Source organism: Homarus americanus, unplaced genomic scaffold, assembly GCF_018991925.1.
Source record: "Homarus americanus isolate GMGI-L3 unplaced genomic scaffold, GMGI_Hamer_2.0 scaffold45562, whole genome shotgun sequence".
Lineage (NCBI taxonomy): Eukaryota > Metazoa > Arthropoda > Malacostraca > Decapoda > Nephropidae > Homarus > Homarus americanus.
This window is the reverse complement of record NW_024744839.1, coordinates 4,159,938-4,184,192: the sequence shown is the minus strand read 5'-3', so window position 1 is coordinate 4,184,192 and position 24,255 is coordinate 4,159,938. Positions and strand designations below refer to the sequence as shown.

The following is a 24,255-nucleotide window of genomic DNA, read 5'->3' as shown; positions in this document are numbered from 1 at the left end:
TTCGTGTTACTAATGTGATTATTGTTAATATTATTGTTATTTAATACATTTTACAATATTGATAATATTCCTCTTATACAGATTGAAAATCACTTGCCAAACCCCAATTATTTTTCAAAAATATTTTGTGAACCACTATATTTATTCACTCCTATTTATCAAGAAAAAATTCATTATTTTGTAATGTTTTTCAAGGTCTGAGTTCGACATATTTCCCTCTTATTTAATGCCTTCGTCTATGTGTTTCAGCTCACTTTACGATTTCTGCCTTTCGATACTTCCTTAATTGTTCATTTCAGAAGAGCTTTCTGTTCATTATCAAGGTATACTCTTCGTTAATCATATCTGAATAACTCTCTATTTATTAGGTCACAGTAATAATTAATTCAATGCATTTCTAGAGAAAAAATTATCCTTACATATGAATCACACTCTGATATACAGGGTGACATTATCACAGGCTCACCTACGGTATTTACTATATTAATCCTGTATTACTGATATACGAGCATATACTGTATATCTATTCCGGGTCAAGCGTAATTAATAAATTTAACTACGAGATAATTCTTCCATAACATGAAACTGAATTTGCCGACAACATTATTCACTGGATTAAACAGAATATTCCGAAATACCTCATTAACACCTCAGTCCTTGATATTTTACACCAGGTGTGAATGAAATGTTCAAAAGATAAACATACTGTTTTCAAATAGAGTTAAAGTGTTACATAACTATTTAAGCATTTCCTGAATGTTTTAATATATCACAGACTGGGTTTACCTTTAAGCTAGTTACAATAGTTGTAGGCCGTCCGGGTCACTAACCCTAAACATCTTTCCTGATACCCTCAGTAATGTAGTCTGTCCAGGATTTATATAATCTGAGTTATAACCAATGTAGCATTATATATCAGACTGTAGAGAATATTATACGGTATTTGACGACCCTCGCTCTACCAACTGAAGAAACAAATTCACGGAGAAACAAGTACACTGTAGTTTTATGCACTAAACTTGGAAGAACTTTCGTTTACTGGCTGTGAATATTCAGACAAGCTAACCCATTTCATAATTTTCCCATAGTCTTGTCTACATCGCCTCATGTTAGACTGCCAGGGCATAATAGAAAAGTTACGTAGTGTTTACGTATGAACAGACATACAGAATACAGTGGGTATAGGTACAAAATGATACATAGAGCAGCTTCGAGTAAGAGACTATACTGTACAGGTTTACACGGTGTTGCATATGGCACAATAGCTTATGGTGATTCAACTTTAGGATCCAACATGAAGATGGATTCTAGTAACTCTGAGTTAAAGAGGTGGTAACAGAGCTCAGCGAGTGTATTCCAGAAGGCTTGAAGGTTGAAATAACATCTAAAAATTATATTAGTGAACCAGAATATATGGTGTAATAATCGTAGCCAGATGAGACAGAACCCATGATAGCCTTTACAGTATATACATTATCTCAGGGTGAACCAGGACTATGCCGTTCATTAATATACAGTAGATGTGAAACGCTGCCAAGCCATCAATGTTCTAATAAACCTCTGACACTACACTGTATTGTTATGATATCTAGTGGTAACAGATGCATCCCAACAAGAGTGAAATATTCCACGGGAATCTTAATACTTTGAAAGAGTCTCGGAGATTTAAATATTCAAAATGTTTAATACAAACCACACGTTAATTGTTATAGATATATGGAATGCCAGCAGTCATAACAGAAGTGCCATACTGCCATAATGAACAAACATTTCATTTATCACTGAGAAACATCGATACGCTCTACTGACAGATGTTTTGTGACAGCCTGTGATACTAAAAGGATCCATTACAGTCAAACTTATCTAAGAAATCACATATAAAACTGAGAGACAATTATATAACACACATTACATAACCCCACAGTAACTATGGTCTCTTTGATTTACTGGACAGCTTCATAAATAAAACAGGGAAGGTAAAGTGGTTGGGTATTGATACTACAAAGGTACAGTGGTTGGGTATGGCTACTACAAAGGTACAGTGATTGGGTATGGCTACTACAAAGGTATAGTGGTTGGGTATGGCTACTACAAAGGTACAGTGGTTGGGTATGGCTACTACAAAGGTACAGTGATTGGGTATGGCTACTACAAAGGTATAGTGGTTGGGTATGGCTACTACAAAGGTACAGTGGTTGGGTAATGACACTACAGTTCACCATATATACTGATGGCAATGGAACAGGAAGACCCTGGGCGTATTGTTGGGTCTGCTACTGCATCACTGGACGATTGTCTAAGCTGGCAGTTGCCGAGGTTTCCTGCCTGAGACTTGTAGTTGTTGTCCCACTCATCGTAGAAGTTCTCGTCTCCAGGGCCAAGTTTACCCTCGCGGTCAATCTTACCTGTAATACAAAGAGACAGAGGAAAGTGGAGAGAGGATTAGAAAACGGATTATTCGTTTCAGGTTACGGAACACATGTTTTAAATTTAGTGTTCACAATGTTTAACTCCACAGAACACCAACGAACCCCAGTGATTCCAAATGAACCCTACTGAATTTAATTAAGCGAACCCCAGGGAACATCTTCTCGGGATAAATGGTGAAATGGATCCCGCTCCCAATTCTAGTGAGTTCCAATCTTAATGGTTAGGTTAGGTTAGGGATTACTAACTTCCCCAGGACTATCCCTTGCTCAGGACTACCCTTCCCAGTGCTACACAACCTCCCCTGGACTACCCCTTCCACAGGACTACCCCCCTCCCCAGGACTACCCCACTTCCCAGGACTACCCCACCTCACCAGGACTAGCCCCAGGACTACCCCACCTTCCCAGGACTACCCCCTCCCCAGGACTACTCTACCTCCCCGAAACTATCACACTAGGACTCCAGTGCCTCTCTTCTCACCTCTCTCTGACAGTAGGCGTAAGTACTTGCGACGGATAACAATGGCGTATACGCAAGCAAGGAAGGCTATTACCAGCGCCATAGAGCCGCATCCCAAAGCCAAAAACATGGCGTTGCTTCCGAATTCTTTGTCTGAACATGACTCTGCTGACGGCGGAGTACACGACGATGGTGTTGACGATGCTGGCGTTTGTGCTGCTAATGTTGTAGACGACGATGGCTCTGATGTTGGTGACGACTGCTGCCCAACGAAATCTGAGAAGATTAGAGTGTGTGTGTGACTTAAATCGTCTTTGGTATTTCCAGTCAAGAGTTAAAAGTGGTAGTGGTAGTAGTAGTAGTAGCACCCAAAGTAATAAACTGCAGCAACTGATGCTGCAAGTTCCAGAGAACTTGAAGAAAAGTAGCCATAGCGCAGGAGGTGGGTGCCTCGAAGTGGCTTTATATACGTGTGTGTTGGTGTGGGGATTAGTGGATGACATCATTATGACCTGACCTCATGTTTTTAGGTCACCCTGTATATTTAAGCCTCTCTCTGTCCATGTAATCCAGTTGCCTCTGAAGATGTCTTGAATAAAGACGAAAGCTAAGGTACTCCGTTGTTTCCATTTTCCCGTGTGATTTTATCAAGATTTATCTTATCCACGTTTTCATTGTGGATATATATATATATATATATATATATATATATATATATATATATATATATATATATATATATATATATATATATATATATATATATATATATATATATATATTACGAATGCAAAGGGCCCCGCAGAGGATGAATTGCCCTGGGCCCCGCACCCCCTTAGGGACGTGTGGCTATTGGAGTAGGCTGAAGTGGGTGAAAGGAATCAATAAAGGGGATATAGATAAAGTTCTTATAATATCCGAGCAGGATAGGACTCGGAGCAACGGATTCAAGTTGGATAAGTTTAGGTTTAGGGGGGAGATAGGAAGAAACTGGTTCACAAATAGGGTGGTGGACGAGTGGAACAAGCTTAGCAACTTTGTAGTAAGTGCGGGAACTCTGGAAAGTTTCAAAGGGAGGCTAGATAGATTCATGGATGATAGAGAGTGGTAGTAACTCTCGACAGGAGCTGCCATGCACAGGCCAACCGGCCTATTGCAGACTCCTTATTTTCTTATGTTCTTATTTAAAAAAAAAGGTAACAGTAGTAATAGAGTGAGTATTTATATCATCACTAGCAATAGTAGGAGAAGTTTTTGTTATTGTTGTTGCTCTTAGGGCAATTATTGTTGTCATATTTCTTATCTACACAGATCTTCTCCATAACCGCTAAATAAAAGTTTAGTGTTTGCTACTTTAAAACGATTTTGTGTCACACTTACAGCATGTGTGTGTGTGTGTGTACAGTAAGATCTTCCCATTAGTGTAGTGGTATTAACGCCTTGAAGCATAGATCATAATTATGTGTTGACTTGCTATCACCGCTTCAGGTGTAAGGAAAGAGGAGGTTGAACTTACCCATGAGGTCATCAGGAGGGCAGGTGGACCACCGGATCTTTGAACCCGGGCTTGAGGGAAACACATAATTTCGAGGAAATTGCTTTTTACTTGAATTCCATTTCGTATTGTCAAGGATGCTGACTGAATATGTGTACCCATCGTCACCTGTCTGTGTATAATAAACATCATCGTGAGTGAGGGATATGAACTCTCACACTCTCTTCTATACGCTATGTTAGATTATAGAAAACAACAGCATAAGTCTACCTTTCTGTCAGTGTATATCAGTAGCAGCAGCAGCAAGAACTATGAAGGTTTTTCCGCCATATAAATACTTGATACTCTATCATTTGCAGTTCACACATACAAAGAAGACCTTACTTACGATTTGCTCTATAACAATCTGGTTCCACTTGTCAAGTCTAATATCTGAGGAGTTCCCAATTGTTTCTGACTGACCACCAGCGTTCCCGACACTCAGGTTGAGGACAGCCGTTCCAACAGTCCTGATCCAGGCTTTGAGTTTCTTATCTTCGAAAGCATACAGAGTTCCTTGATCTTTTGTCTCCGGAAGTTTGTTTAATTTACACTCTGGAAGAAATATGGAAATGAGAGGTAATTGCCAGAAATAGTATTTTGTAATGAGATGATTCTATATTGTGGCCAGAACGCCTCCTACTGCCTTGATTAGGGGGCTCTAAGACTCGTCACTTAACTTCCCCCTCTCACTGAAGACGAGAAAATATATCTAGTATAGCTCGAGTCACACTACACTTTGGAGGCACTATTGGCCACTGTTAGTTACGTTTCTACAGTTAGGATACAGTATAACACGGTTTACGAACTTCTGATCATCTGAGTGGATAACGTTGGCTTCCTCTCCTGAGTGTCCGCTGCCGCCCAGAACACTACTGCCACTCTGGTTGTGAATTTAAGATTTTTAAGAAGCTTGGGTCAGTGGACGCTTCATCTGACTTTACGTGTAAAGTGTATGTTTTTCCTGTACTGTGTTACTATGAAATTGAATCAACTGGAAGGTTAAACACTCACGTTTATTTCACAGGAAGATTAACTTCCCTAACGCAAGCCTAACCTAACTTATCCCTCACCAAAATCTAACCTAACGTCATATACTCTAACCTAAACTTATCCTATCCTAAAGCAAACCTAACCTAAACTAAACTAAAAGGTTTTTGTCGGTTGGCCACATACAGCTGCAACAATTGTTTATGTGGACGGGTTGTGGAGGTGACTTAAGGCGGCAGCACACTGGGCAATTTCCTCCAAACATGTTTGCCCGTTTTGCTGGACGTTGGCCTGACGTCCCAGCAAGCAGCAGGATTTCTGCTGTTGCGAGAAACTGACAACGGTTTGGCGGAGATCTTTGCTGGCTGGATTAGTGCTCAAATGGGCTTCATAAAATTTCAAGTAAAAGTTGAAAAAATAATGAAACAATAATAATTTATAATATAACACATAAATGGTGATATATTTCTATTTATTCGTCACTTTAAAACTTCTTTAGTATTATTAAATCATTATTCAGAGTCTTCTTTGACCAGCCAGCCGCCGCCACTTTTAAAGAAACTTCACGACGTACCTATTGTCTTTTCTTTAGCTTTTGCAGACGCCTCACTTGCTTCAGCAGTTCAAGAACTATAGCACAACCCTGCAAGGCCTCAACTGTAGTAACGAGATCCATGGCAAACCTCGTCTGGAAGCTTTGTTCTTGTTTTCGTTGCGTTGGGCAGACAGATTTGTGGGTTAGGTTTGGCCGGACGGCTTGTTGTTAAGTTTTGGAATTTTTTTTGGCATTGTAATTTTACTCTTGGGCAAGAGGCTTATTCGCCGGTAGTAAGGAACGGACGGGCAGCCGTCCATAGCCCCGTCCGTCCTCCTCCGGTTGCGCGCTCTCGCCCGAGTGTGGTCCTCCTACAGCGTAGTATTTTTGGTGCGGGGGCCGGGATTGTCATCATTCGCTGCTGGAGTTGCCAGAGCAGAGCCCGAGACCGCCCAAACATGTTGGGCAGACGAGTCAACAAAACATCCGAGTGTGACGCAAAAAGTCTCTTTGTTTTGCTGGCCGGACCGTGTTTGCCAAACATGTTTGGAGGAAAGTGCCCAGTGTGCCGCCGCCTTAACAACTCTCACTCGCAACACAAGGATCACAGGCGAGTAGAAACACTTATGCTCTATTATGACGAGCTAATGATAAACACGATACTATATATATATATATATATATATATATATATATATATATATATATATATATATATATATATATATAATCACACGGGAAAATGGAAACAACGGAGTTGTGATTTTATCAAGATATATATATATATATATATATATATACCTACAGTGATTTACTTATATATATATATATATATATATATATATATATATATATATATATATATATATATATATATATAGTATATTACCATTATTCGTGGTGGCTGGGGTCAGATGAGCAACACCGAGTAACCAGATGGTGGCCACGACAGCCTTCAGAACTGTGGCGGTGTTGTCCATCTCTCTTGTTTCAACAGTTGTGTCCGGCACCACCACAAAGCCTCCCCCTGTCACTTAGTCTTCTTCACACCTTTCCTCCACTTGTACAACACTGGTAGTGCAGTACAAGTGGCTCAATCTGAGCCACCGGATGAAGCTTGGGAGTCACAGCCCACGACGCCTTTTAAGGTTTGGCTGATTCATATCCTCTGAGTCAAGAATTAACATCCCCAGATGAAGATAAAACGAAGTCTGTGCAATACTCGTTAGCGAGGAGGGTGTGAGGACTAGGTGTTAAGATAGTATGTACTGTATAGCTGATTGAATGTGTGAGGACTCCCCCAGAGAGGAAAATAGCTACTCCATGATTAGTTGACGCAAGAGTTTCCCTACATACCCAATAATATTTGACGTTAATGTTCTCACCCACTCACTCCTCAAACACTCGATCAGTCAAATTTCACTTTCGTATCCTAACAGTAATTCCTCAGATCTGTCCCGCTTCTGCATCTTCCACAGTGATTTTAGTTTTGTATCTACCGAATACAATGATTTGTTCTAAACAGGAATTGCCTTTCAGCCAGTGAAGAGTGAAATTCAGCCGTAATCCAGTGACTCAGTTACTCCTGAACAGCGTGACTGAGACAAAAGTACAGTAGTTTAGTAAGTGGAGGAAAGTGATAGGGGGAGGCTTTGTGGTGGTGCCGGACACAACTGTTGAAACAAGAGAGATGGACAACACTGCCACAGTTCTGAAGGCTGTCGTGGCCACCATCTGGTTACTCGGTGTTGCTCACCTGATCTCAGCCACCACGTATAATGGTAATATATATATTATCGTGTTTATTATTAGCCCTTCATAATAGAGCATAACTGTTTCTATTCGCCTGTGGCATTGTGTTGTGAGTGTAAGATTTGTTAGTCACCTCCACAACTCGTCCATGTTACCAACTGTTACAGCTGTATGTGGCCAACCAACAAAAACTTTTTAGTTTACGTTTTGTTCTAAGCAAGTGAACAAATATCAGTCATTGCCTTATTCATCTCATTAGGAAATGTGGTGGGTCACCTGAAGCTTAACCACCCTAACGCTAGCTGGGAGTTAGGAAAGATTAAGTTAGGTTTAGGTTAGGTTTGCTTTAGGTTAGGATAGGTTTAGGTTAGAGTAGATGAAGTTAGGTTAGATTTAGATTAAATTTATCATATATATGTTAGGTTAGGCTTGCTTTAGGGGGGTTAATCTTCAGGTGAAATAAACGTGGGTGTTTAACCTTCCAAGTGATTCAATTTCATGGTAACACAGTACAGGAAAAACATACACTTTACACCTAAGGTCAGATGAAGTGTCCACTGACCCAAGCTTCTTAAACATCTTAAATTCACAACCAGAGTGGCAGTAGTGTTCTGAGCGGCAGCGGACACTCAGGAGAGGAAGCCAACGTTATCCACTCAGATGATCAGAAGTTCGTAAACCGTGTTATACTGTATCCTAACTGTAGAAACGTAACTAACGGTGGCCAACAGTGCCTCTAAAGTGTAGTGTGACTCGAGCAATACTAGATATATTTTCTCGTCTTCAGTGAGAGGGGGAGGTTAAGTGACGAGTCTTAGAGCCCCCAATCAAGGCAGCAGGAGGCGTTCTGGCCACATTATAGAATCATCTCATTACAAAATACTATTTCTGGCAATTACCTCTCATTTCCATATTTCTTCCAGAGTGTAAATTTAACAAACTTCCGGAGACAAAAGATCAAGGAACTCTGTATACTTTCGAAGATAAGAAACTCAAAGGCTGGATCAGGACTGTTGGAACGGCTGTCCTCAACCTGAGTGTCGGGAACGATGTTCATCTGTCAGGAACAATTGGGAACTCCTCAGATATTAAACTTGACAAGTGGAACCAGATTGTTATAGAGCAAATCGTAAGTAAGGTCTTCTTTGTATGTGTGAACTGCAAATGATAGAGTATCAAGTATTTATATGGCGGAAAAACCTTCATAGTTCTTGCTGCTGCTGCTACTGATATACACTGACAGAAAGGTAGACTTATGCTGTTGTTTTTTCTATAATCTAACATAGCGTATAGAAGAGAGTGTGAGAGTTCATATCCCTCACTCACGATGATGTTTATTATACACAGGCAGGTGACGATGGGTACACATATTCAGTCAGCATCCTTGACAATACGAAATGGCATTCAAGTAAAAAGCAATTTCCTGGAAATTGTGTGTTTCCCTCAAGCCCGGGTTCAAAGATCTGGTGGTCCACCTGCCCTCCTGATGACCTCATGGGTAAGTTCAACCTCCTCTTTCTTTACACCTGAAGCGGTGATAGCAAGTCAACACATAATTATGATCTATGCTTCAAGGCGTTAATACCACTACACTAATGGGAAGATCTTACTGTACACACACACACACACACACACACACTTTCAGGCATGCTGTGAGTGGTAAAATAGTTTTTAAGTAGTAAACACTAAACATTTTAGAGGATACGGCGAAGATCTATATAGATAAGAAATATGGCAACAATAAATGAAATAATAATAACAACATTAATTCTACTACATCTTCTACTACTGCGAAAAGCAAAACAACAACAACAACAACAACAACAACAACAATACTACTACTACTACTACTACTACTACTACTACTACTACTAATAATAATAATAATAATAATAATAATAATAATAATAATAATAATAATAATAATAATAATAATAACAGTAATAACAATAATAACAATAATAATAATAATAATAATAATAATTACAATAACAATAATAATAATAATAATAATAATAATAATAATAATAATAATAATAATATCCAAGATCTTTACTATAAAGTACTGAAGTAAAACAGAGGATTTCAGCTATACCTTTCATCTCAGATATGTGTTCGGGGCCACTATCAAAAGCAACGCCGCGTGTACCAACCCAACCTCCACCAGACCCAGAACTAACGTGCAGTACATCATCAACACAAGCAGATAGACCTCACTACTTCCATGCTTGTATTATCGCTCTACCATGCCTTGTGTTGATGGCTGTTGTGGCATTTGTCTTCGGGTTTGTCAGCCACTTCAACAATAAGAAACTAGTAACAGAAAGAGGTGAGTTGGTCGGGTAATCCTGGGGAAGTGGGGTAGTCAGGAGGGAGGTGGGATAGTCATGGGGAGGTGGGGTAGTCTTGGGGAGGTGGGGTAGTCTTGGGGAGGTGTGGTAGTCCTAGGGAGGTGAGGTAGTCTTGGGGAGGTGTGGTAGTCCTGGTGAGGTGTGGTAGTCCTGGTGAGGTGGTGTAGTCCTGGGGAGGTGTGGTAGTCTTGGGAGGTGGGTAGTCCTAGGGAGGTGGTGTAGTCCTGGGGAGGTGTGGTAGTCCTGGGGAAGTGTGGTAGTCCTGGGGAGGTGGGGTAGTCCTGGGAAGGTGTGGTAGTCCTGGGAGGTGGGGTAGTCTTGGGAGGATGATAGTCCTGGTGAGGTGGTGTAGTCCTGGGGAGGTGTGGTAGCCCTAGGGAGGTGGGGTAGTCTTGGGGAGGTGTGGTAGTCCTGGTGAGGTGTGATAGTCCTGGTGAGGTGGTGTAGTCCTGGGGAGGTGTGGTAGTCTTGGGGAGGTGTGGTAGTCCTAGGGAGGTGAGGTAGTCTTGGGGAGGTGTGGTAGTCCTGGTGAGGTGGTGTAGTCCTGGGGAGGTGTGGTAGTCCTGGGGAGGTGGGGTTGTGTTGCGAGTTTATAAGACAAAATTACAATAAAAACTGACCCAGCACTACTGAACCCCAGCCTAACCTCACCTGTCCTCAGGAGTGCTGCCGGAGCTCACCGGAGCGCCGCTCCGGTCATCCACTCCACCACACCAAACTTCTAACATGAAGTTACAGTTAGCTCTATATGTTACTATAAATCTATACCAATCAAGCAATCAACTTTATTTTGCACTAATAATACATATACAAAACCGAATATATCCTCATATAATTAATCTCTCCTTCAGGTCAGCTTACATTTTATGACTTATCAATATTGTGGAAAGACTTTGATAACAGGTGCACTTCTAAACACTTAAAAACAGTACTTCCTCGCATAAGAGCTTTAGATATGTGACCAATATCGAAGGAATAAGCACATTAGACTACTACTAGATCAAATATTATATATATATATATATATATATATATATATATATATATATATATATATATATATATATATATATATATATATATATATATATATATATATATATGTGCATCAATAGATATGGTTTAGGAAACGGAAATTATTTTGACAGCTCCGGAAATTTAAAAATTGGCACTGCAACACTGCCTGTCCTAGCCTCTTAGGACCGGGGCCTTGACAACTCCTCTCAGGCAAGGGGAAGCGAATACTGCTGAGGTTCTTTGACGGGAACAGTTGTGAGTCAATACAACCCTCTGAAACATGTACTTATTAACGTATTAGGTACACTACATTCCTTCCGTCTCTTACACCACCCTCCTCTCTTCTACTACTCAGGACGCAGTGCTTCGGGAACTACTTAGAAAACACGTGTGAAGAGTTGGACGGAAAACTAGCTGGACAATACACACACATCATCGACTGCCAGCACAGCGCCACGACAAGTAGAAGTGATCTAGAACGACACACAGCCACCTCACTACAGTATATATAATTTATATATTTTCTCAAGTGAAGCTAAAACGTTAAAGAAAACTAAATTAGATTCTCATTAATTCATTACCAATTACAATAAGATTTAAACAGCACAGGAAGACAATCATGTCAGATTGAATTATCAATGTCTCGGATATAAATGAAACTTTTGATTAATATTTGTTTTAAAGGTTACGTGTACAGTCTGCATAATCAGTATCTCTGTGTGAATCTTTTTGTGATAATGATTCCGGTTCTCTTCGGTATATGACGACCCCGATCTCTTAACTCTTAAAAGCACAGGATTTGGGGGAAAAACAAGACCCATGTTGCACAGAGAGGGGTTTTTTATGCACTTGAGTTTATAATAGAAATAAGGCGTCTTGTCATATTTCATTGGGCACCGGATGTCCCTATTCAAACTGAGATAGCACTGAAGGTTTGAGAACGTTTCATACACAAATGAAATTGTCTCAGCCTCGGATAATCCCTGATATAACGTAAAGGTCAATATGGTTCTGTCTCTTTAGTTATTAATTATATTGTGTAGTGTAACCAGATGTTATGTTCAGAGAGTTCGTGTCTATGTATGTAAGCTTGTGTGTGTACATATATGAGTTTCTGTTAGCGTGTCCATATACAATCAAGGTAAAATGTTCTAAATGTTCACGAATAATTCCCATTTTCTCCACGAACTGACTGACAGAATATTCGAGAGTTTCAGCACAAATTTATTTATAATGTAATCCCGCTTTTTCCTTCTCGTCCATTCACAAGGTGAGTCAGACCCCACACAATGCCTTTGGATCATTGTCTGAGTAAACAATTGACTGTATCTTGGAGATTTACATTTTTCGTATGAGAATAACAGATCCCACCTGTTATGTGGTATTATTAAGGAATAAGCTATAGTCACTTATGTTAATAACACGTTTATCATTGTTATAATGTATCAAAATAGTAAACTTCAGGAGTCCTACGATTAATGAAGTCGGTATATTAATAGCAGTAGTTACATCCCTCGCCGGAGGCCTAACACCGGGTTGACCTTAGGTTTAAGAACACAGTTTGCTATTGTGGTTCAATATTTGCTCCAGTCTCCAAGGTTTCTCTTCACTTAACCTGACTTTAACCTAACCAAACCATAGCAATCCTTGTTTAAGATAAACGTACAGTCAAAACCTAAAGGTCGCCGAAAATTTCCTGTCGGCATTATTTTTTCTTTTCATAACACAGATGACGACGCTCTTTCCACCAACTGTTGATCTGCAGTCCAGTCACAAAAAGATGACGCATCCATGCGTTGGTGCAAAGAGTGTCATCTGTGTTAATGATGAACAGAAACATAATCCTGGCTGGGGATTTTCGGCGAAATTTTTATTTTGACTGTACCTTGACTGTTCAAAATTTAACCTAAACTAACAGGTTTTGAGGCTCATCCAAAGTTAAAACCTGCAATCGGGGGTAAACCAAGATGGTGCACAGAGTACCAACGGTGCTCTAAACCCATTGTAGCACCAGTGGTAAAATCTCTTTTCTAACTGTATCTACGATCAACATCCTGTGTTTGAGATACGAAGACGACAGGAACTTGCTGACTTGTATTTTAGCCTTATTTGGTCTCATTCTCGACTCGGATTTGGCTTTCTCTGGTCTCGTACTAACACTTTCTCTGATCTCTTACTAACCTTTCTCTGGTCTCGTACTAACCTTTCTCTGGTCTCGTACTAACACTTTCTCTGATCTCTTACTAACCTTTCTCTGGTCTCGTACTAACCTTTCTCTGGTCTCGTACTAACCTTTCTCTGGTCTCGTACTAACCTTTCTCTGGTTTCGAACTATCCTTTCTCTGGTCTCGTACTCTACTCGGAAACTTGGCCAAAAAGACTCGAGTATTCGGCTCGGAGTCGGATAACAATGATCTTAGTCTGAACAACACGATATAACGTTGTTACTATAATATTCCGTGTGTCTGTGTGTGTTACAACGCTTTTGGCCACTGGGCGGATGTAGTGGATCTCTTTTTATCAGAGATCCACTGGTCTCATCACATCCTCACTACACTACACTACACTACAGTCTCAGCCATCGCAATATAAACAAACCAATGCCTTCACAATCATCTAAATGAAAATCAAACCAACTAAATTACTTAATATTATCATTGACAAATTTAACAGACACATTTAACATTATTGTGCTGATAAAATAGTAAAAAAAAATATCAAGTTTTCTTCTAAATAAATTATATCCTCTCTGTGGTTTTATATTAATTTACTGGGAAAAATAACAGTCACTGGTTATTTTTTTCAATATTTATATATATATATGGTTATTTGTTGTTTAGTTTTGAAATTAATAACCAAAACTGTTTACTTACAACCAACGATAAATTACAATTATTAGACAATCCTGTTAATAACTCCCTTTCGGTCACCTCAGCTTTATATTTATACTTATCGTTGTTAACTATTTCTCTTTATTTATTTCTATCTATTTATATATTCCATTTGTCTATTTCTGTCTATCAATTTATATATTTTTTATTTCTCTGTCTATTTCTTTCTATCTGTGCCTGTCTATCCATTTCCTGTTTATTTACATTTCATTATCTATTTTTGTTTTCCTTGTTTCTAGTGTTAGTTCTTCAAGTTGCCTATTTCTGTGTATCTATTTCTAAATCTTCCCATACAGGTATTTCTTCAATTTTTGTTGTTTATTACTATTTATTGTGTTTTCTTTGTTTTTTATTGTTCACCATTCCAAATTTCTTATTCAGTTCTTCAATTCTAGTTATTCACATTTTGATTTACGTATCTACACTATAGTCTCTCATTTATAGACTTTTATCCCTTATATATCTTTACTCCTAGTTCTTCATTTCTTATGCATTATTCGTATTATTTACTTATATACTTCATTATCCCCCAGTTCTTCATTTATTAAATATTATTTTTTGTTTTATTCTTTCCTCGGTTATTTATCTGTATTTCCGCGTTTTTTATTTATATTCTAATCTGTGAATTATTGTTATTTTCATAATTTGTATTTACTTTAGTTTACCTTCAGAGTACTGTCATACGTGTAAGCATCCACTGTAAAGACGCATTACAATTGGCACCATTTTACTTCCTTCACACAGTACACCAATGACAACATGCTGAGAGAGGTTATCGTAAATGAGAAATGTTCGAGAGACATTTATCATAATTCTCATCCTTGTCCAAATGTGTTGTTGATCCAGCTCAGGAGGTCAGGAGCCAGATAGTATAGAAGAATGATACCGCCCACCTTCCCGACGTTCAAAATCATGTCTCTCTTGAAGGTTTCCTGGAACACACTAAACCACGAGTCGAAGGAAAAGTATGGTAAGAGGTTCCTTGAGCCTTCTCTCCTGCTGCTCCTTGTTACTGCTGATAAGAAGGGGTTCTTCCACTTAGACTGTTTGAGCCATGAATTGAAGGCATTAAGGTATTGGGACTGCCTGGAAACTTCTGTTCTGCTGCGACTTGTCACAGCCGAAGAGTCGAAGTTTCCCCAATTTCTTTCGTCAGCGAGCCAAGTCAAGAAAAGTTGAGATGGGAAGAGTCCAAATTCTCTGACGAACTGAGATGAACGTGGTGCCGAAGTCTCTAGCAGTCTCAGCCACTTCCTACCGTAGGAGGAGAGGAAGTCCTGTGGCAACGCCTTTCGGATCTGGGATTCTGTATGACTCCTCTCGGCAAACATCTGTGGTTCTTGACTCCGCAGACCACGATTGCTGATTAAGCTTCCATCCACACCATCCCCTGAAACAGGACAAGACTGTAGATACTAGTGCCAGCCAGTAGTCGTCTCTCTCTCTCTCTCTCTCTCTCTCTCTCTCTCTCTCTCTCTCTCTCTCTCTCTCTCTCTCTCTAACCAAATTTGCGGAATAGAAGATTAATGTAAAGTCCTTCAAAACATTTGAATATCAACAGATTGAAAAAATATAGGACAGTCCCTCTTGCCAGTACCTGCGGGTAAGTCATGCTTCCTGATAACACCTGCAGGAGGAACTTTGTCAACCTGGCCCATATTCCTCAACACTTTCTCTGTGGTAGCGGTTACTTCGCTTCCGCCGCCGCCACCACCACCACCACCACCATCTGTAGTAAGAAATGTCTCACGCAAGTCCTACATATCCCCGTACCATTCGAACAACGCATATCTCAAATACATTTGTGTTCACTCTTAGACTTTCAAATGCGAAAAAAAAAGTCTTTCAGTCACTCGAGGAGGACCAGCTCAACCAGCTTTACCTTGCCGTATTAACCCTACTAATGTGTTCCTACATGGGATCTTATTCAGTACTCGGGTTTGGTTCGATATGGCCTTCCCGCGCCTCAGTCTCTCTCAGGTTGGAATAGGTATGTAAGAGTCTCTGAGTTCTCGATACATAAAATTCAGCTTCTTCATTTGATTCTTGCAGAAATTACACAAATATTCGGGAAAACACATGTAATTTGTTGTGTTTGAAGGGTTGACCCCGTTTCACCAGCACCATTCCTTCCTTGCTCACTGTGACAGCTGTGTGTGTCTTCACTGGTGTCAATGGCACATGACAGGCATGTATAACACCACCACAGGACGGCTGGTTTGATTACTGTACCTATACTTTATGCTAAAACCTGTACTCGTGTACAGTGCTCATATAACTGAATATAAGGTGTGAGTTGAAACTATCAAAGTAATTAGGGAGAGAGAAACAGAGAGAGAAGATGACTTATGGACAGCTGTTTACATACACATGGCATGGCCGATTTCTTGTCATAACCATGATAGGGAAACAAAGTAATTAATGCAATAACAAACCTAATCAACACCAAGGTAAATAAAATCAATATCATGAACAAGGGGAGACGAAAATAATCATACAAAATAAATAAATACATGTATAGACCCACGTGAAGTAGCTAAGAAATGAGACATCAACATTATATATATCGTCTGTGTATATTGGCTGCACTGAAAGGCGTCGTCGTCGTCGTTATGCTGGCCGAAGCCGAAGCTGATCTAGGCTAATCGGACACAGGTCGGTTACTGTCAACCCCAGTAATAACGGTGCAGTACCTCACCGACCAGTCTCAACTCACCCACTCAAGACTTCCCACAACTAGTATGTTACAGTACCGTCTATCATACTCCCTGTTATGTATTATTCCATGTATCATTGCCACTACTACGTACTCAGAGTCCTATATTATCTACATTTTACTACATAATCGTGCTTTTTGGTACTCGCTGTGCTTGTCACATTAACAGATTTACAGCTTGTGGGATAAAACTGTCGCACTTTTATATGTACTGTACTGTATTTATCTGTAACCTCGTGCTTCCTGACTATTGTACCACGCTGTAGCCTCATTACAAATCAAACTTAATAATTCCCTTAATGTGCATAAATGTAAACAGACTGAAGGAGATAAACATATAGACACAGTTTGTGTTAGTGGAGAGTTTGTTACTGAGCAGAGAGGGCTGCTGCTGCTGTTACTGGCCTTTGTATAACGTGGCCTCCAACCTCCCCTGATAGCTACACCTTCGCCACCATTTAATTACCTTAATATCCTAATACAAACGTAACTACCCTAGCTGAGTTAGTTAAGCTGCAGATCTATGCGGCATTCAGTAACTTTTTTTTTACGGGGATTAGCCTACCCGGGCACAGGTCACTGACCCACATCGGGGCCTGGGGACGAAGAAATATATAAATTGAACCACAAATAAATACAGATATGGAAAAAATCAAGAATGAGAAATGATATAGATGTGGTGTTGTCAAAGTATGAGAAACAATTGATTCAGTCAAATCAGCAGCCTGGGACTTGGTCACAATTTTTAGGATGCCATATGGCAGCAGGGTCTACCATTAGACAATACATTATGCTTCCAATATCTTCCCAGGCGGTAGTACCTCCCTGTTGATAGCTGTTGCCGCATAGTCAATATTTGCGACTGTTGTTGGCTTAGGGCCAATGGTCTCAATCCCCTTCCCCTGAGGCAAAGCAATGCAGACCTAAGCAGAGAAAAGGACAGGCGACATCTCAACCAGGCTGCAACGTAGTTTCTGGGCTGTTGCTTCTGTTCAGATAACAACTCGGCCAGTCTTGTGTAGATGCATCTTGCACTTGGTCCCATCCCACCAGAGGTTGTGAATACCAGAGGAGTGAAGCTGCCTTGATCCACGTTCTGAATTCTCTAAGTTACGCCCTGTTCTTGTCGTTCTCGTTCCTCTTGTGTGCAGCGTCGAGAGACAGGTTACGGTGACATGCGGCCATTGGGTCTAATATCCTGATATCAAAGAAGGCTCGCTGTCCCCCCGTCCAGAATCCTCGAGCACTGACGTCAACACGGGTTTGTTGGATGCATTGAAAGTCCCGTGATGGAAGTTCTCACCATCCAATGGAAGAGGGTTGGTTCCGTCGTGACGTCGTACCAGATTTCCTTCAGCATATTTGCTGTGAGATCCCTTGTTTCTTCATGCCCCATGCTCACGAGGCCCACCTTCTTGCACACCATGGCATGGTACATGTCGTAGAATGAGCCACACACTATTGTGTCGGCACACCTCCTACATAGCTAACCATAACTGAGAGCAATGGCATCTGTAAATTCGTGTTTGTTAAGGCTGAAGTCCTTTGCTCTGATCGATAGCGTTGTTAGCCAGTTCTAGGCTCCCACTATAGCTACTTTTTCTCAAGTTCGTTGACAATTACTGCATCGCTTGTTGAAGTTCATCACTTTGGGTGTGACAATAAATGATTCCTACATGACAGGATCACACTCATATGAACTCTCATGACTCAAACCAATGGAGATGTTGAAGAGGTTTTGTGTGTGTGTTTGTTCCTAGCACAGCGCGCGCCAACAAAGGACTCTGCCTGGAGAACGCCGGAAGTAAGACACAGGTGTATAATAGGTGTTGCTGCCAACTTGTACCGCTATCAACATAACGGGGGAAGGTTAACGGTGCCGTGGGTCATGTGTGTTGTTCTCTGGTTTAATTGGCTATAGGTATAGTCGACAAAAAATATTCTGCAATCCTGGGTCTGACGGCCTTCGCAACGATCGCTGACTGAGACCATATTAATTTGGTAAGGTTGGTACTTCTGACTGTGTGATGCCTTGTGTAACTAATACGATGTATTCTGTATCTCACGTACAGTTAGTATAGATAGATTAACAGGAATCACCCTAGTAAATGAGTGTTGTTCAGAATTCTTGGTCCGGTGTGTCATATTGTATAACACCGTAAAAGTGCATAATTTTTATGTCAACTATACATATATACATAAATTGTCATGTATAAAGATGTTCATACATATGGACAGAGCCACTGATACATGTCAACATATATATTAAACATACATGTGTACATAAAAACGTGTCAATATAGTAGCCTACTATGGTATTGAGGAAAAACACGCAAACAAGCACGCGCACACACACACAAAACACACCAAAAGCTGCAATAATATCAAGATAATTATAGACATCTAAGAGAAATTCCAGTAATCTGTGTACAAGAATTTCACAAAATGTAATAAGCATTTGCTCTGTTTGTGTGTGTGTGTGCGCGCGCGCTTGATTCTAGTCAAAACGATAAATGTTTGAAAATTTAATGGTAATAATAATAATAATAATGTCTCACAAAGAAGGGCTGTATGAAGTTCTTGAACTACATATGATAATCATTAGATAATCTGTGTAACTTAAAATGAGACTTACGACAACTGTGTGTAGAACTTGCCTCATGCTGATGGAGAAGTATAGCCTCGTATTCACTCCTCTAAGCTGCCCCACAACCACCACCCACGTTACTAAACTGCCCCACTCCCACCTCCACCACCCACTACACTTACCACAGGTTATAGTATCAAAGACAGTAGATGTACAAAGTTAACAAAAAGTGTACAAACTTAGCAGAAAATGTACTTAGGTAACGGAAAATGTACAAAGTTAACGGAAAGTGTACAAAGTTAACGGAAGATATACAAAGTTACTAAATTGTGTAAAAAATTAATAGAGGATTTATTAAGTTAGCAAAACGCGTACAACGTTAGCAAAGGTTGAACAGTTGTTGTCAGGGGTCTTCGACAGTTCTGCTACAATTATAATAGCTGCAAGTTTCACTTTCGTCCGACAGTTGCCGAGTGTCAGTAGATGAAAAATTGGAATGTGGAGCACAAGAGTGTTTGTAGGTGTAGTCTAAGGGTCTTTCCTGTCTTGTGGGATGTCGCTTTCCATTAATCCTTAGCCAGATTCTCCCACTAGCCCCCCTTCCCTCTTCCCTCCCGAGTTTGTCAATAAACTTTGTTTTCCCAAGTATCAAAGACCTCCATGTCCTTGAGGAGGTAGTTTCACCTGGGAAGAGAAAGTTGCCGCTGGACGTGTTTTTTTTTCTAAGATACAAGAGAACAATGTTCTGGTTCATCCTCGTGCGTGTGTGTGCATATTAGATACACATACACACACACAGCGCCGGATAAACAATCTCCGATTCTACCATAGTCACTGACGCCACAACAGATTGGGACACAACAGTTAACAGTTATAAGCACCTCCCGTGAAGTGACGCCAGCATCCTCCACAGTCACTATGAACCAGTCATGCTCTGCCTCCTTCTGCACTGTCTTCCTCCCCCACACCGTGACTGAGCTCTCTCTGACCTAGCAGGGATCAGAGGTAATACCACCGAGCTACCACAACACCCAATTTGACCTATCAGAGAGCAGGAATAGCAGCAGCGCGGTGACCTACTGTAGTGGCAGAGGCACCAGCACTCTTAATCACCCGACAGCATTCCCTTGAACCTACCAGGAAGAAGCAACAGCAGCAGCAGATGTAGCAGCACGTGTAGCGGAAGGAGAGGAGTGATAGGAGACATGGCAGCAAGAGGTGAAGGAGGTACTGGTGTTCCCTCACAAGATGGCTCCGAGCACTAGTCTAGCCCCAGCGGTCCAGCACACCCAACCTTCCACGCCCCCTCCATTTCCCTCATTCTCATTCCTCCCTGAAATAATATAAAACGTGTAACACAACCGCTAAACTTTCCTGCTCTACTTACTGACATGAGGAATAAATTTCTGAAGAGAACGCAAAAGTGTTGATAAGTATATTAGATATTTAAAGGCATGACATACAGTACAGTATATAATTGCGTTTACACACAAATATAAAATACACATACACTTAGATATGAAATATGCTTCTTAAAGAATTTGTTGTTACGCAAAGAAAATAATAATCAAAGTGATAACGCTAAAAAATAAGTATGTAATGTGTTGTGATACAGCACAGTACCATCTCTATTACTACTGAGGTGTTGTATCATTACGGCTAATATTTTAATAATAATAATAATAATAATAATAATAAAAATAATAAACTTTCTCTGCACAAGGGAATATCAGCGCAGGTACAGATTATAATGCTTAGAATTAACGTTATGATACTCTGATACCAGCCCTCTCCTGAGCACCTACCAGCTCCCACTGCAGGTACAGTATTATCCTTTTACTCAACTGTCAGAGGTAGAGGGCAGGAGGTATCGGTGCTGGAGGTCAACCACAACTTCCTGGTTAAATCTCAGACACAAGTCATCGTACCGTTGTTCCACTGATTATAAATTCAAACTCTGAAGGATAATCAGATCTCTTAAGGCACCCCAGTTTATGTCACCTGATGACTAAACACCCTAACGCCGCCTGGGGAATAAAGTATTACGGTGTTTAATCATCAGGCCAAAATAAGATAGGGTGCCTAATCTTCAAGTGATCCAGACATTCTGTTGAGCTGTGTAATTATCCCTTAGTGAAGCTCCACATACTCGTTTACGGACTTTTTCTGCTATAATTTCCCCCCTGCCTTAATGGTCGGTAGTTCTATCCCGGGGCACTCTCATTCAACCCACCTGTAAATGGTCCTTATATTTACAGATGGGGAAGTGAAGGCTGTCGAGTGCAGTGCTGGTAACGTTACTTCACTGTGTAGCGAAGGTTTAGTACACGGTGTAAGCAACGAGTCACGTGGGGAAACTGATCTGTTTGCCACTAAAGGTAATGGAAGTTGCCCCACCTCCGTTTTGCCAGTTATGTGTGTAATATGGTTAGTCCAATCAACTGGGGGTGTACGCCCTTAATAACTTAATATGATGTGTGTGGGGGGGGGGTTAGTAGGAAGGGTGTGTGGGTGTGGGGAGGTTCTGTGGGCGTGGGGGCGTGGGAAAGGTCTGTGGGTGTGGGAAGGGTCTGTGGGCATGGGAAGGGTCTGTGGGCGTGGAGAGAATGTGTGAGTGTGAGAGCGAAGTGTATGTGTAGGGAGGAGGATGTGTAGGTGAGGGAAGGGTGTGTGGGTGTGGAAAGGGTGTGTGGGTGTTGGGAGGGTGTGTGGGTATGGGGTGAGGGAGTGCGGGTGTTGGGAGGGTGTGTGGGTGTTGAGAGGGTGTGGGTGTGGAGTGGTGTGTGGGTCTTGGGAGAGTGTGTGTGTGTGTGTGTGTGTGGGGAGGGTGTGTGTGTGTGTGTGTGGGGAGGATGTGTGTGGGTGTGGGCAAGAATTGGTCTGGGTGTGTTTGTGAGGAGGGAGTGCCCACATTAGCCCCCCCCCATCACCACTGCATAAGCTAATGGTAAGATGTCGTTGTGAACACAGCTGGGTGATAAGTTGTGGTAGGTGCTGTGTTGTGGTAGATGCTGTGTTGTGGTAGATGCTGTGTTGTGGTAGGTGCTGTGTTGTGGTAGATGCTGTGTTGTGGTAGATGCTGTGTTGTGGTAGGTGCTGTGTTGTGGTAGGTGCTGTGTTCTGATAGTTACTGTGTTACGGCAAATGTTGTATTGCGATGAACGGTGACCTTTTGCTGTGATGTGAAGGAAACAGAATGTTGCTGCGAATGCTATTACGGTTAGGCCACATGACAGGTACTGAGCGGTAAAAGCAATCTGTGTTTCTTCAGCGACTGTCGCCTATTGGGTTCCTTCCCTCCCTTAGTGGTTCCTCCCCTCCCTTAATGGTTCCTTCCTTCCCTTAGTTAGTGGATAGGTTAGGTCTGTCTTAATGGCCTCTTACCCATGTTAACTGTTAATTACCCATATCAATGATTTTTTTTTACCAATTTCCATTGTCCTTTACCTGTTATAATGGTTCCTTACCTCCTTTAATGTTCTTCCCTCTCTGTCTCGGACTGTAATTCTTATTATGTTTGTTCTTTTCTGGTTAAAATGGTGGTGTTCATTATCCTTGCAGCCGAGAAGCACATGTACAAATTCGTTTTATATTTGGTCCGGTCTTGAAATTGTCGCGATATTTTACACTTTAAGGCGGATTGCTGTGACATGAATCACATATTGCTATATACACAACAACTTAACAACATCTCATACGAATATACTAAAGTTAACAAAATAATAACACAAAATCTATGGACCACATCAGGTTACGTAGGTTTCGTTTGCTCGTTGCCAGAATTCCATGATCCCACAGATTCCATATTTGTGCGTAACACTTATGTACAGGGCCGTTCCTAGGAGGGTGCGGGGCCCAGGGCAACTTAGCCACTGCGGGGCCCCAGAAAATATATATATATGGAGTCAGACTATGCGGTCAGAGGAACCCATCCCCACCAACCCCCATGGGACTGTCGCTATGGATGGTAAGGTCACGGTTGCGATGGTGGTGTAACCCGTCAGGTCAGATTAACCAGTCAACAGGTAATGTGCCCGAGGTAACTGGGTCTAGTGCTGGGCCCCCACACGCGCGGGGCCCTGGGCGGTCGCCCCTGTTCGCCCCCCATCCCCCTAAAGGACGGGCCTGCTTATGTAGATATTTCACATCTACGAGAATTTTATCTACCATCTCGAAATCAGTTTAAATTCTAAATCGAACTCAAGGGTATTGTCCAATAAGACTTACAAACATGGCAAGTTTTTATCCGGGCATTCTGCTTTCTTTATGTAGACTCATGGAGGATGGCTCTCACTGGACTTCTAGGATGTCCAGTTGGTCATAACTGACAGAGCTATCCAGCTCCAGCATATATATGCATCAAGAATGATAATTAAGGCAGTGTGAAGTTTGATCATTAAAATTTTGCTATATTATTAACTGAACATTAAAACAAAAACATCAATATTGATATATATCTACTGTGTTTATAATTATAAAGCCTTTACTTTCGCTGTAGTAGTCCGTGAGGAGGAAGCGCGGCGGTGCTGGAAAAACTTGCTGTAACAGTAGCAACAACAGAGGGTGGAGAGAGAAAACCTTCGCTCCGCTGTGATCGGTGCTCGGTGAGTGACTGAGGGAGTGAGGTGAAGGGGTGGTTGGCTGGAGGAGAAAGGAGTCAAAGGGACTGTCGCTTACCACAGTTGGTTTCACGTATACTGTACATACACGTACACACATGTAGCCTATTATGCACTCTACACACACATACATAACATTCACGCACGCATATAAGTTTATACTCTAAACAAACACACGTGTCTTAACAATCTGCCATATGCATATCCATTCGTAGCCTACATATACACACAATAAATATATATATATATATATATATATATATATATATATATATATATATATATATATATATATATATATATATATATATATAAGTAAATCACTGTAGGTGCGCGTGATCTAGGTATATGCTGATAACCACAAGGAAAGAAGA

General features: G+C 40.9%; 3 protein-coding genes across 4 annotated transcripts; 1 reads left to right on the top strand and 2 right to left on the bottom strand.

Annotated features, from left to right (window-relative positions):
• Positions 1-186: 186 nt before the first annotated feature.
• LOC121878060 lies at positions 187-7,046 on the bottom strand. Its single transcript, XM_042384037.1, has 5 exons — positions 6,838-7,046; positions 4,773-4,978; positions 4,406-4,556; positions 2,911-3,165; positions 187-2,405 (listed from the first exon to the last, which is right to left on the bottom strand). The coding sequence occupies exons 1-5, from the start codon at positions 6,926-6,928 to the stop codon at positions 2,209-2,211; spliced, it is 900 nt and encodes a 299-aa protein (XP_042239971.1). The 5' UTR covers positions 6,929-7,046; the 3' UTR covers positions 187-2,208.
• Positions 7,047-7,064: 18 nt separating this feature from the next.
• On the top strand, positions 7,065-13,827 carry LOC121878061. 2 transcript variants are annotated; one of them, XM_042384039.1, is made up of 6 exons: positions 7,065-7,209; positions 7,488-7,729; positions 8,624-8,829; positions 9,048-9,198; positions 9,808-10,029; positions 11,424-13,827. In XM_042384039.1, the coding sequence occupies exons 2-6, from the start codon at positions 7,639-7,641 to the stop codon at positions 11,447-11,449; spliced, it is 696 nt and encodes a 231-aa protein (XP_042239973.1). In that variant the 5' UTR covers positions 7,065-7,209; positions 7,488-7,638; the 3' UTR covers positions 11,450-13,827. The 2 variants fall into 2 exon arrangements, with proteins under 2 accessions (XP_042239973.1, XP_042239972.1); XM_042384038.1 differs by having other exon boundaries at positions 7,065-7,729.
• Positions 13,828-13,861: 34 nt separating this feature from the next.
• LOC121878062 lies at positions 13,862-23,866 on the bottom strand. Its single transcript, XM_042384040.1, has 3 exons — positions 23,750-23,866; positions 20,400-20,595; positions 13,862-15,349 (listed from the first exon to the last, which is right to left on the bottom strand). Exons 2-3 carry the CDS (start codon positions 20,467-20,469, stop codon positions 14,775-14,777), a joined length of 645 nt encoding a protein of 214 aa, XP_042239974.1. The 5' UTR covers positions 20,470-20,595; positions 23,750-23,866; the 3' UTR covers positions 13,862-14,774.
• Positions 23,867-24,255: the final 389 nt, after the last annotated feature.

Excerpts from the sequence above, each read along its gene's own strand:
- LOC121878060 (XM_042384037.1), bottom strand. The coding sequence starts at position 6,928 with ATGGACAACACCGCCACAGTTCTGAAGGCTGTCGTGGCCACCATCTGG. Across the intron at positions 4,557-4,772 it reads AGATTGTTATAGAGCAAATC|ACAGGTGACGATGGGTACAC; the intron begins GTAAGTAAGGTC and ends TATTATACACAG. Across the intron at positions 2,406-2,910 it reads ACGCCTACTGTCAGAGAGAG|GTAAGATTGACCGCGAGGGT; the intron begins GTGAGAAGAGAG and ends TTTGTATTACAG.
- LOC121878061 (XM_042384039.1), top strand. The coding sequence starts at position 7,639 with ATGGACAACACTGCCACAGTTCTGAAGGCTGTCGTGGCCACCATCTGG. Across the intron at positions 8,830-9,047 it reads AGATTGTTATAGAGCAAATC|GCAGGTGACGATGGGTACAC; the intron begins GTAAGTAAGGTC and ends TATTATACACAG. Across the intron at positions 9,199-9,807 it reads CCCTCCTGATGACCTCATGG|ATATGTGTTCGGGGCCACTA; the intron begins GTAAGTTCAACC and ends CTTTCATCTCAG.
- LOC121878062 (XM_042384040.1), bottom strand. The coding sequence starts at position 20,469 with ATGTCTCCTATCACTCCTCTCCTTCCGCTACACGTGCTGCTACATCTG. Across the intron at positions 15,350-20,399 it reads GCTGCTGTTGCTTCTTCCTG|GGGATGGTGTGGATGGAAGC; the intron begins GTAGGTTCAAGG and ends GTCCTGTTTCAG.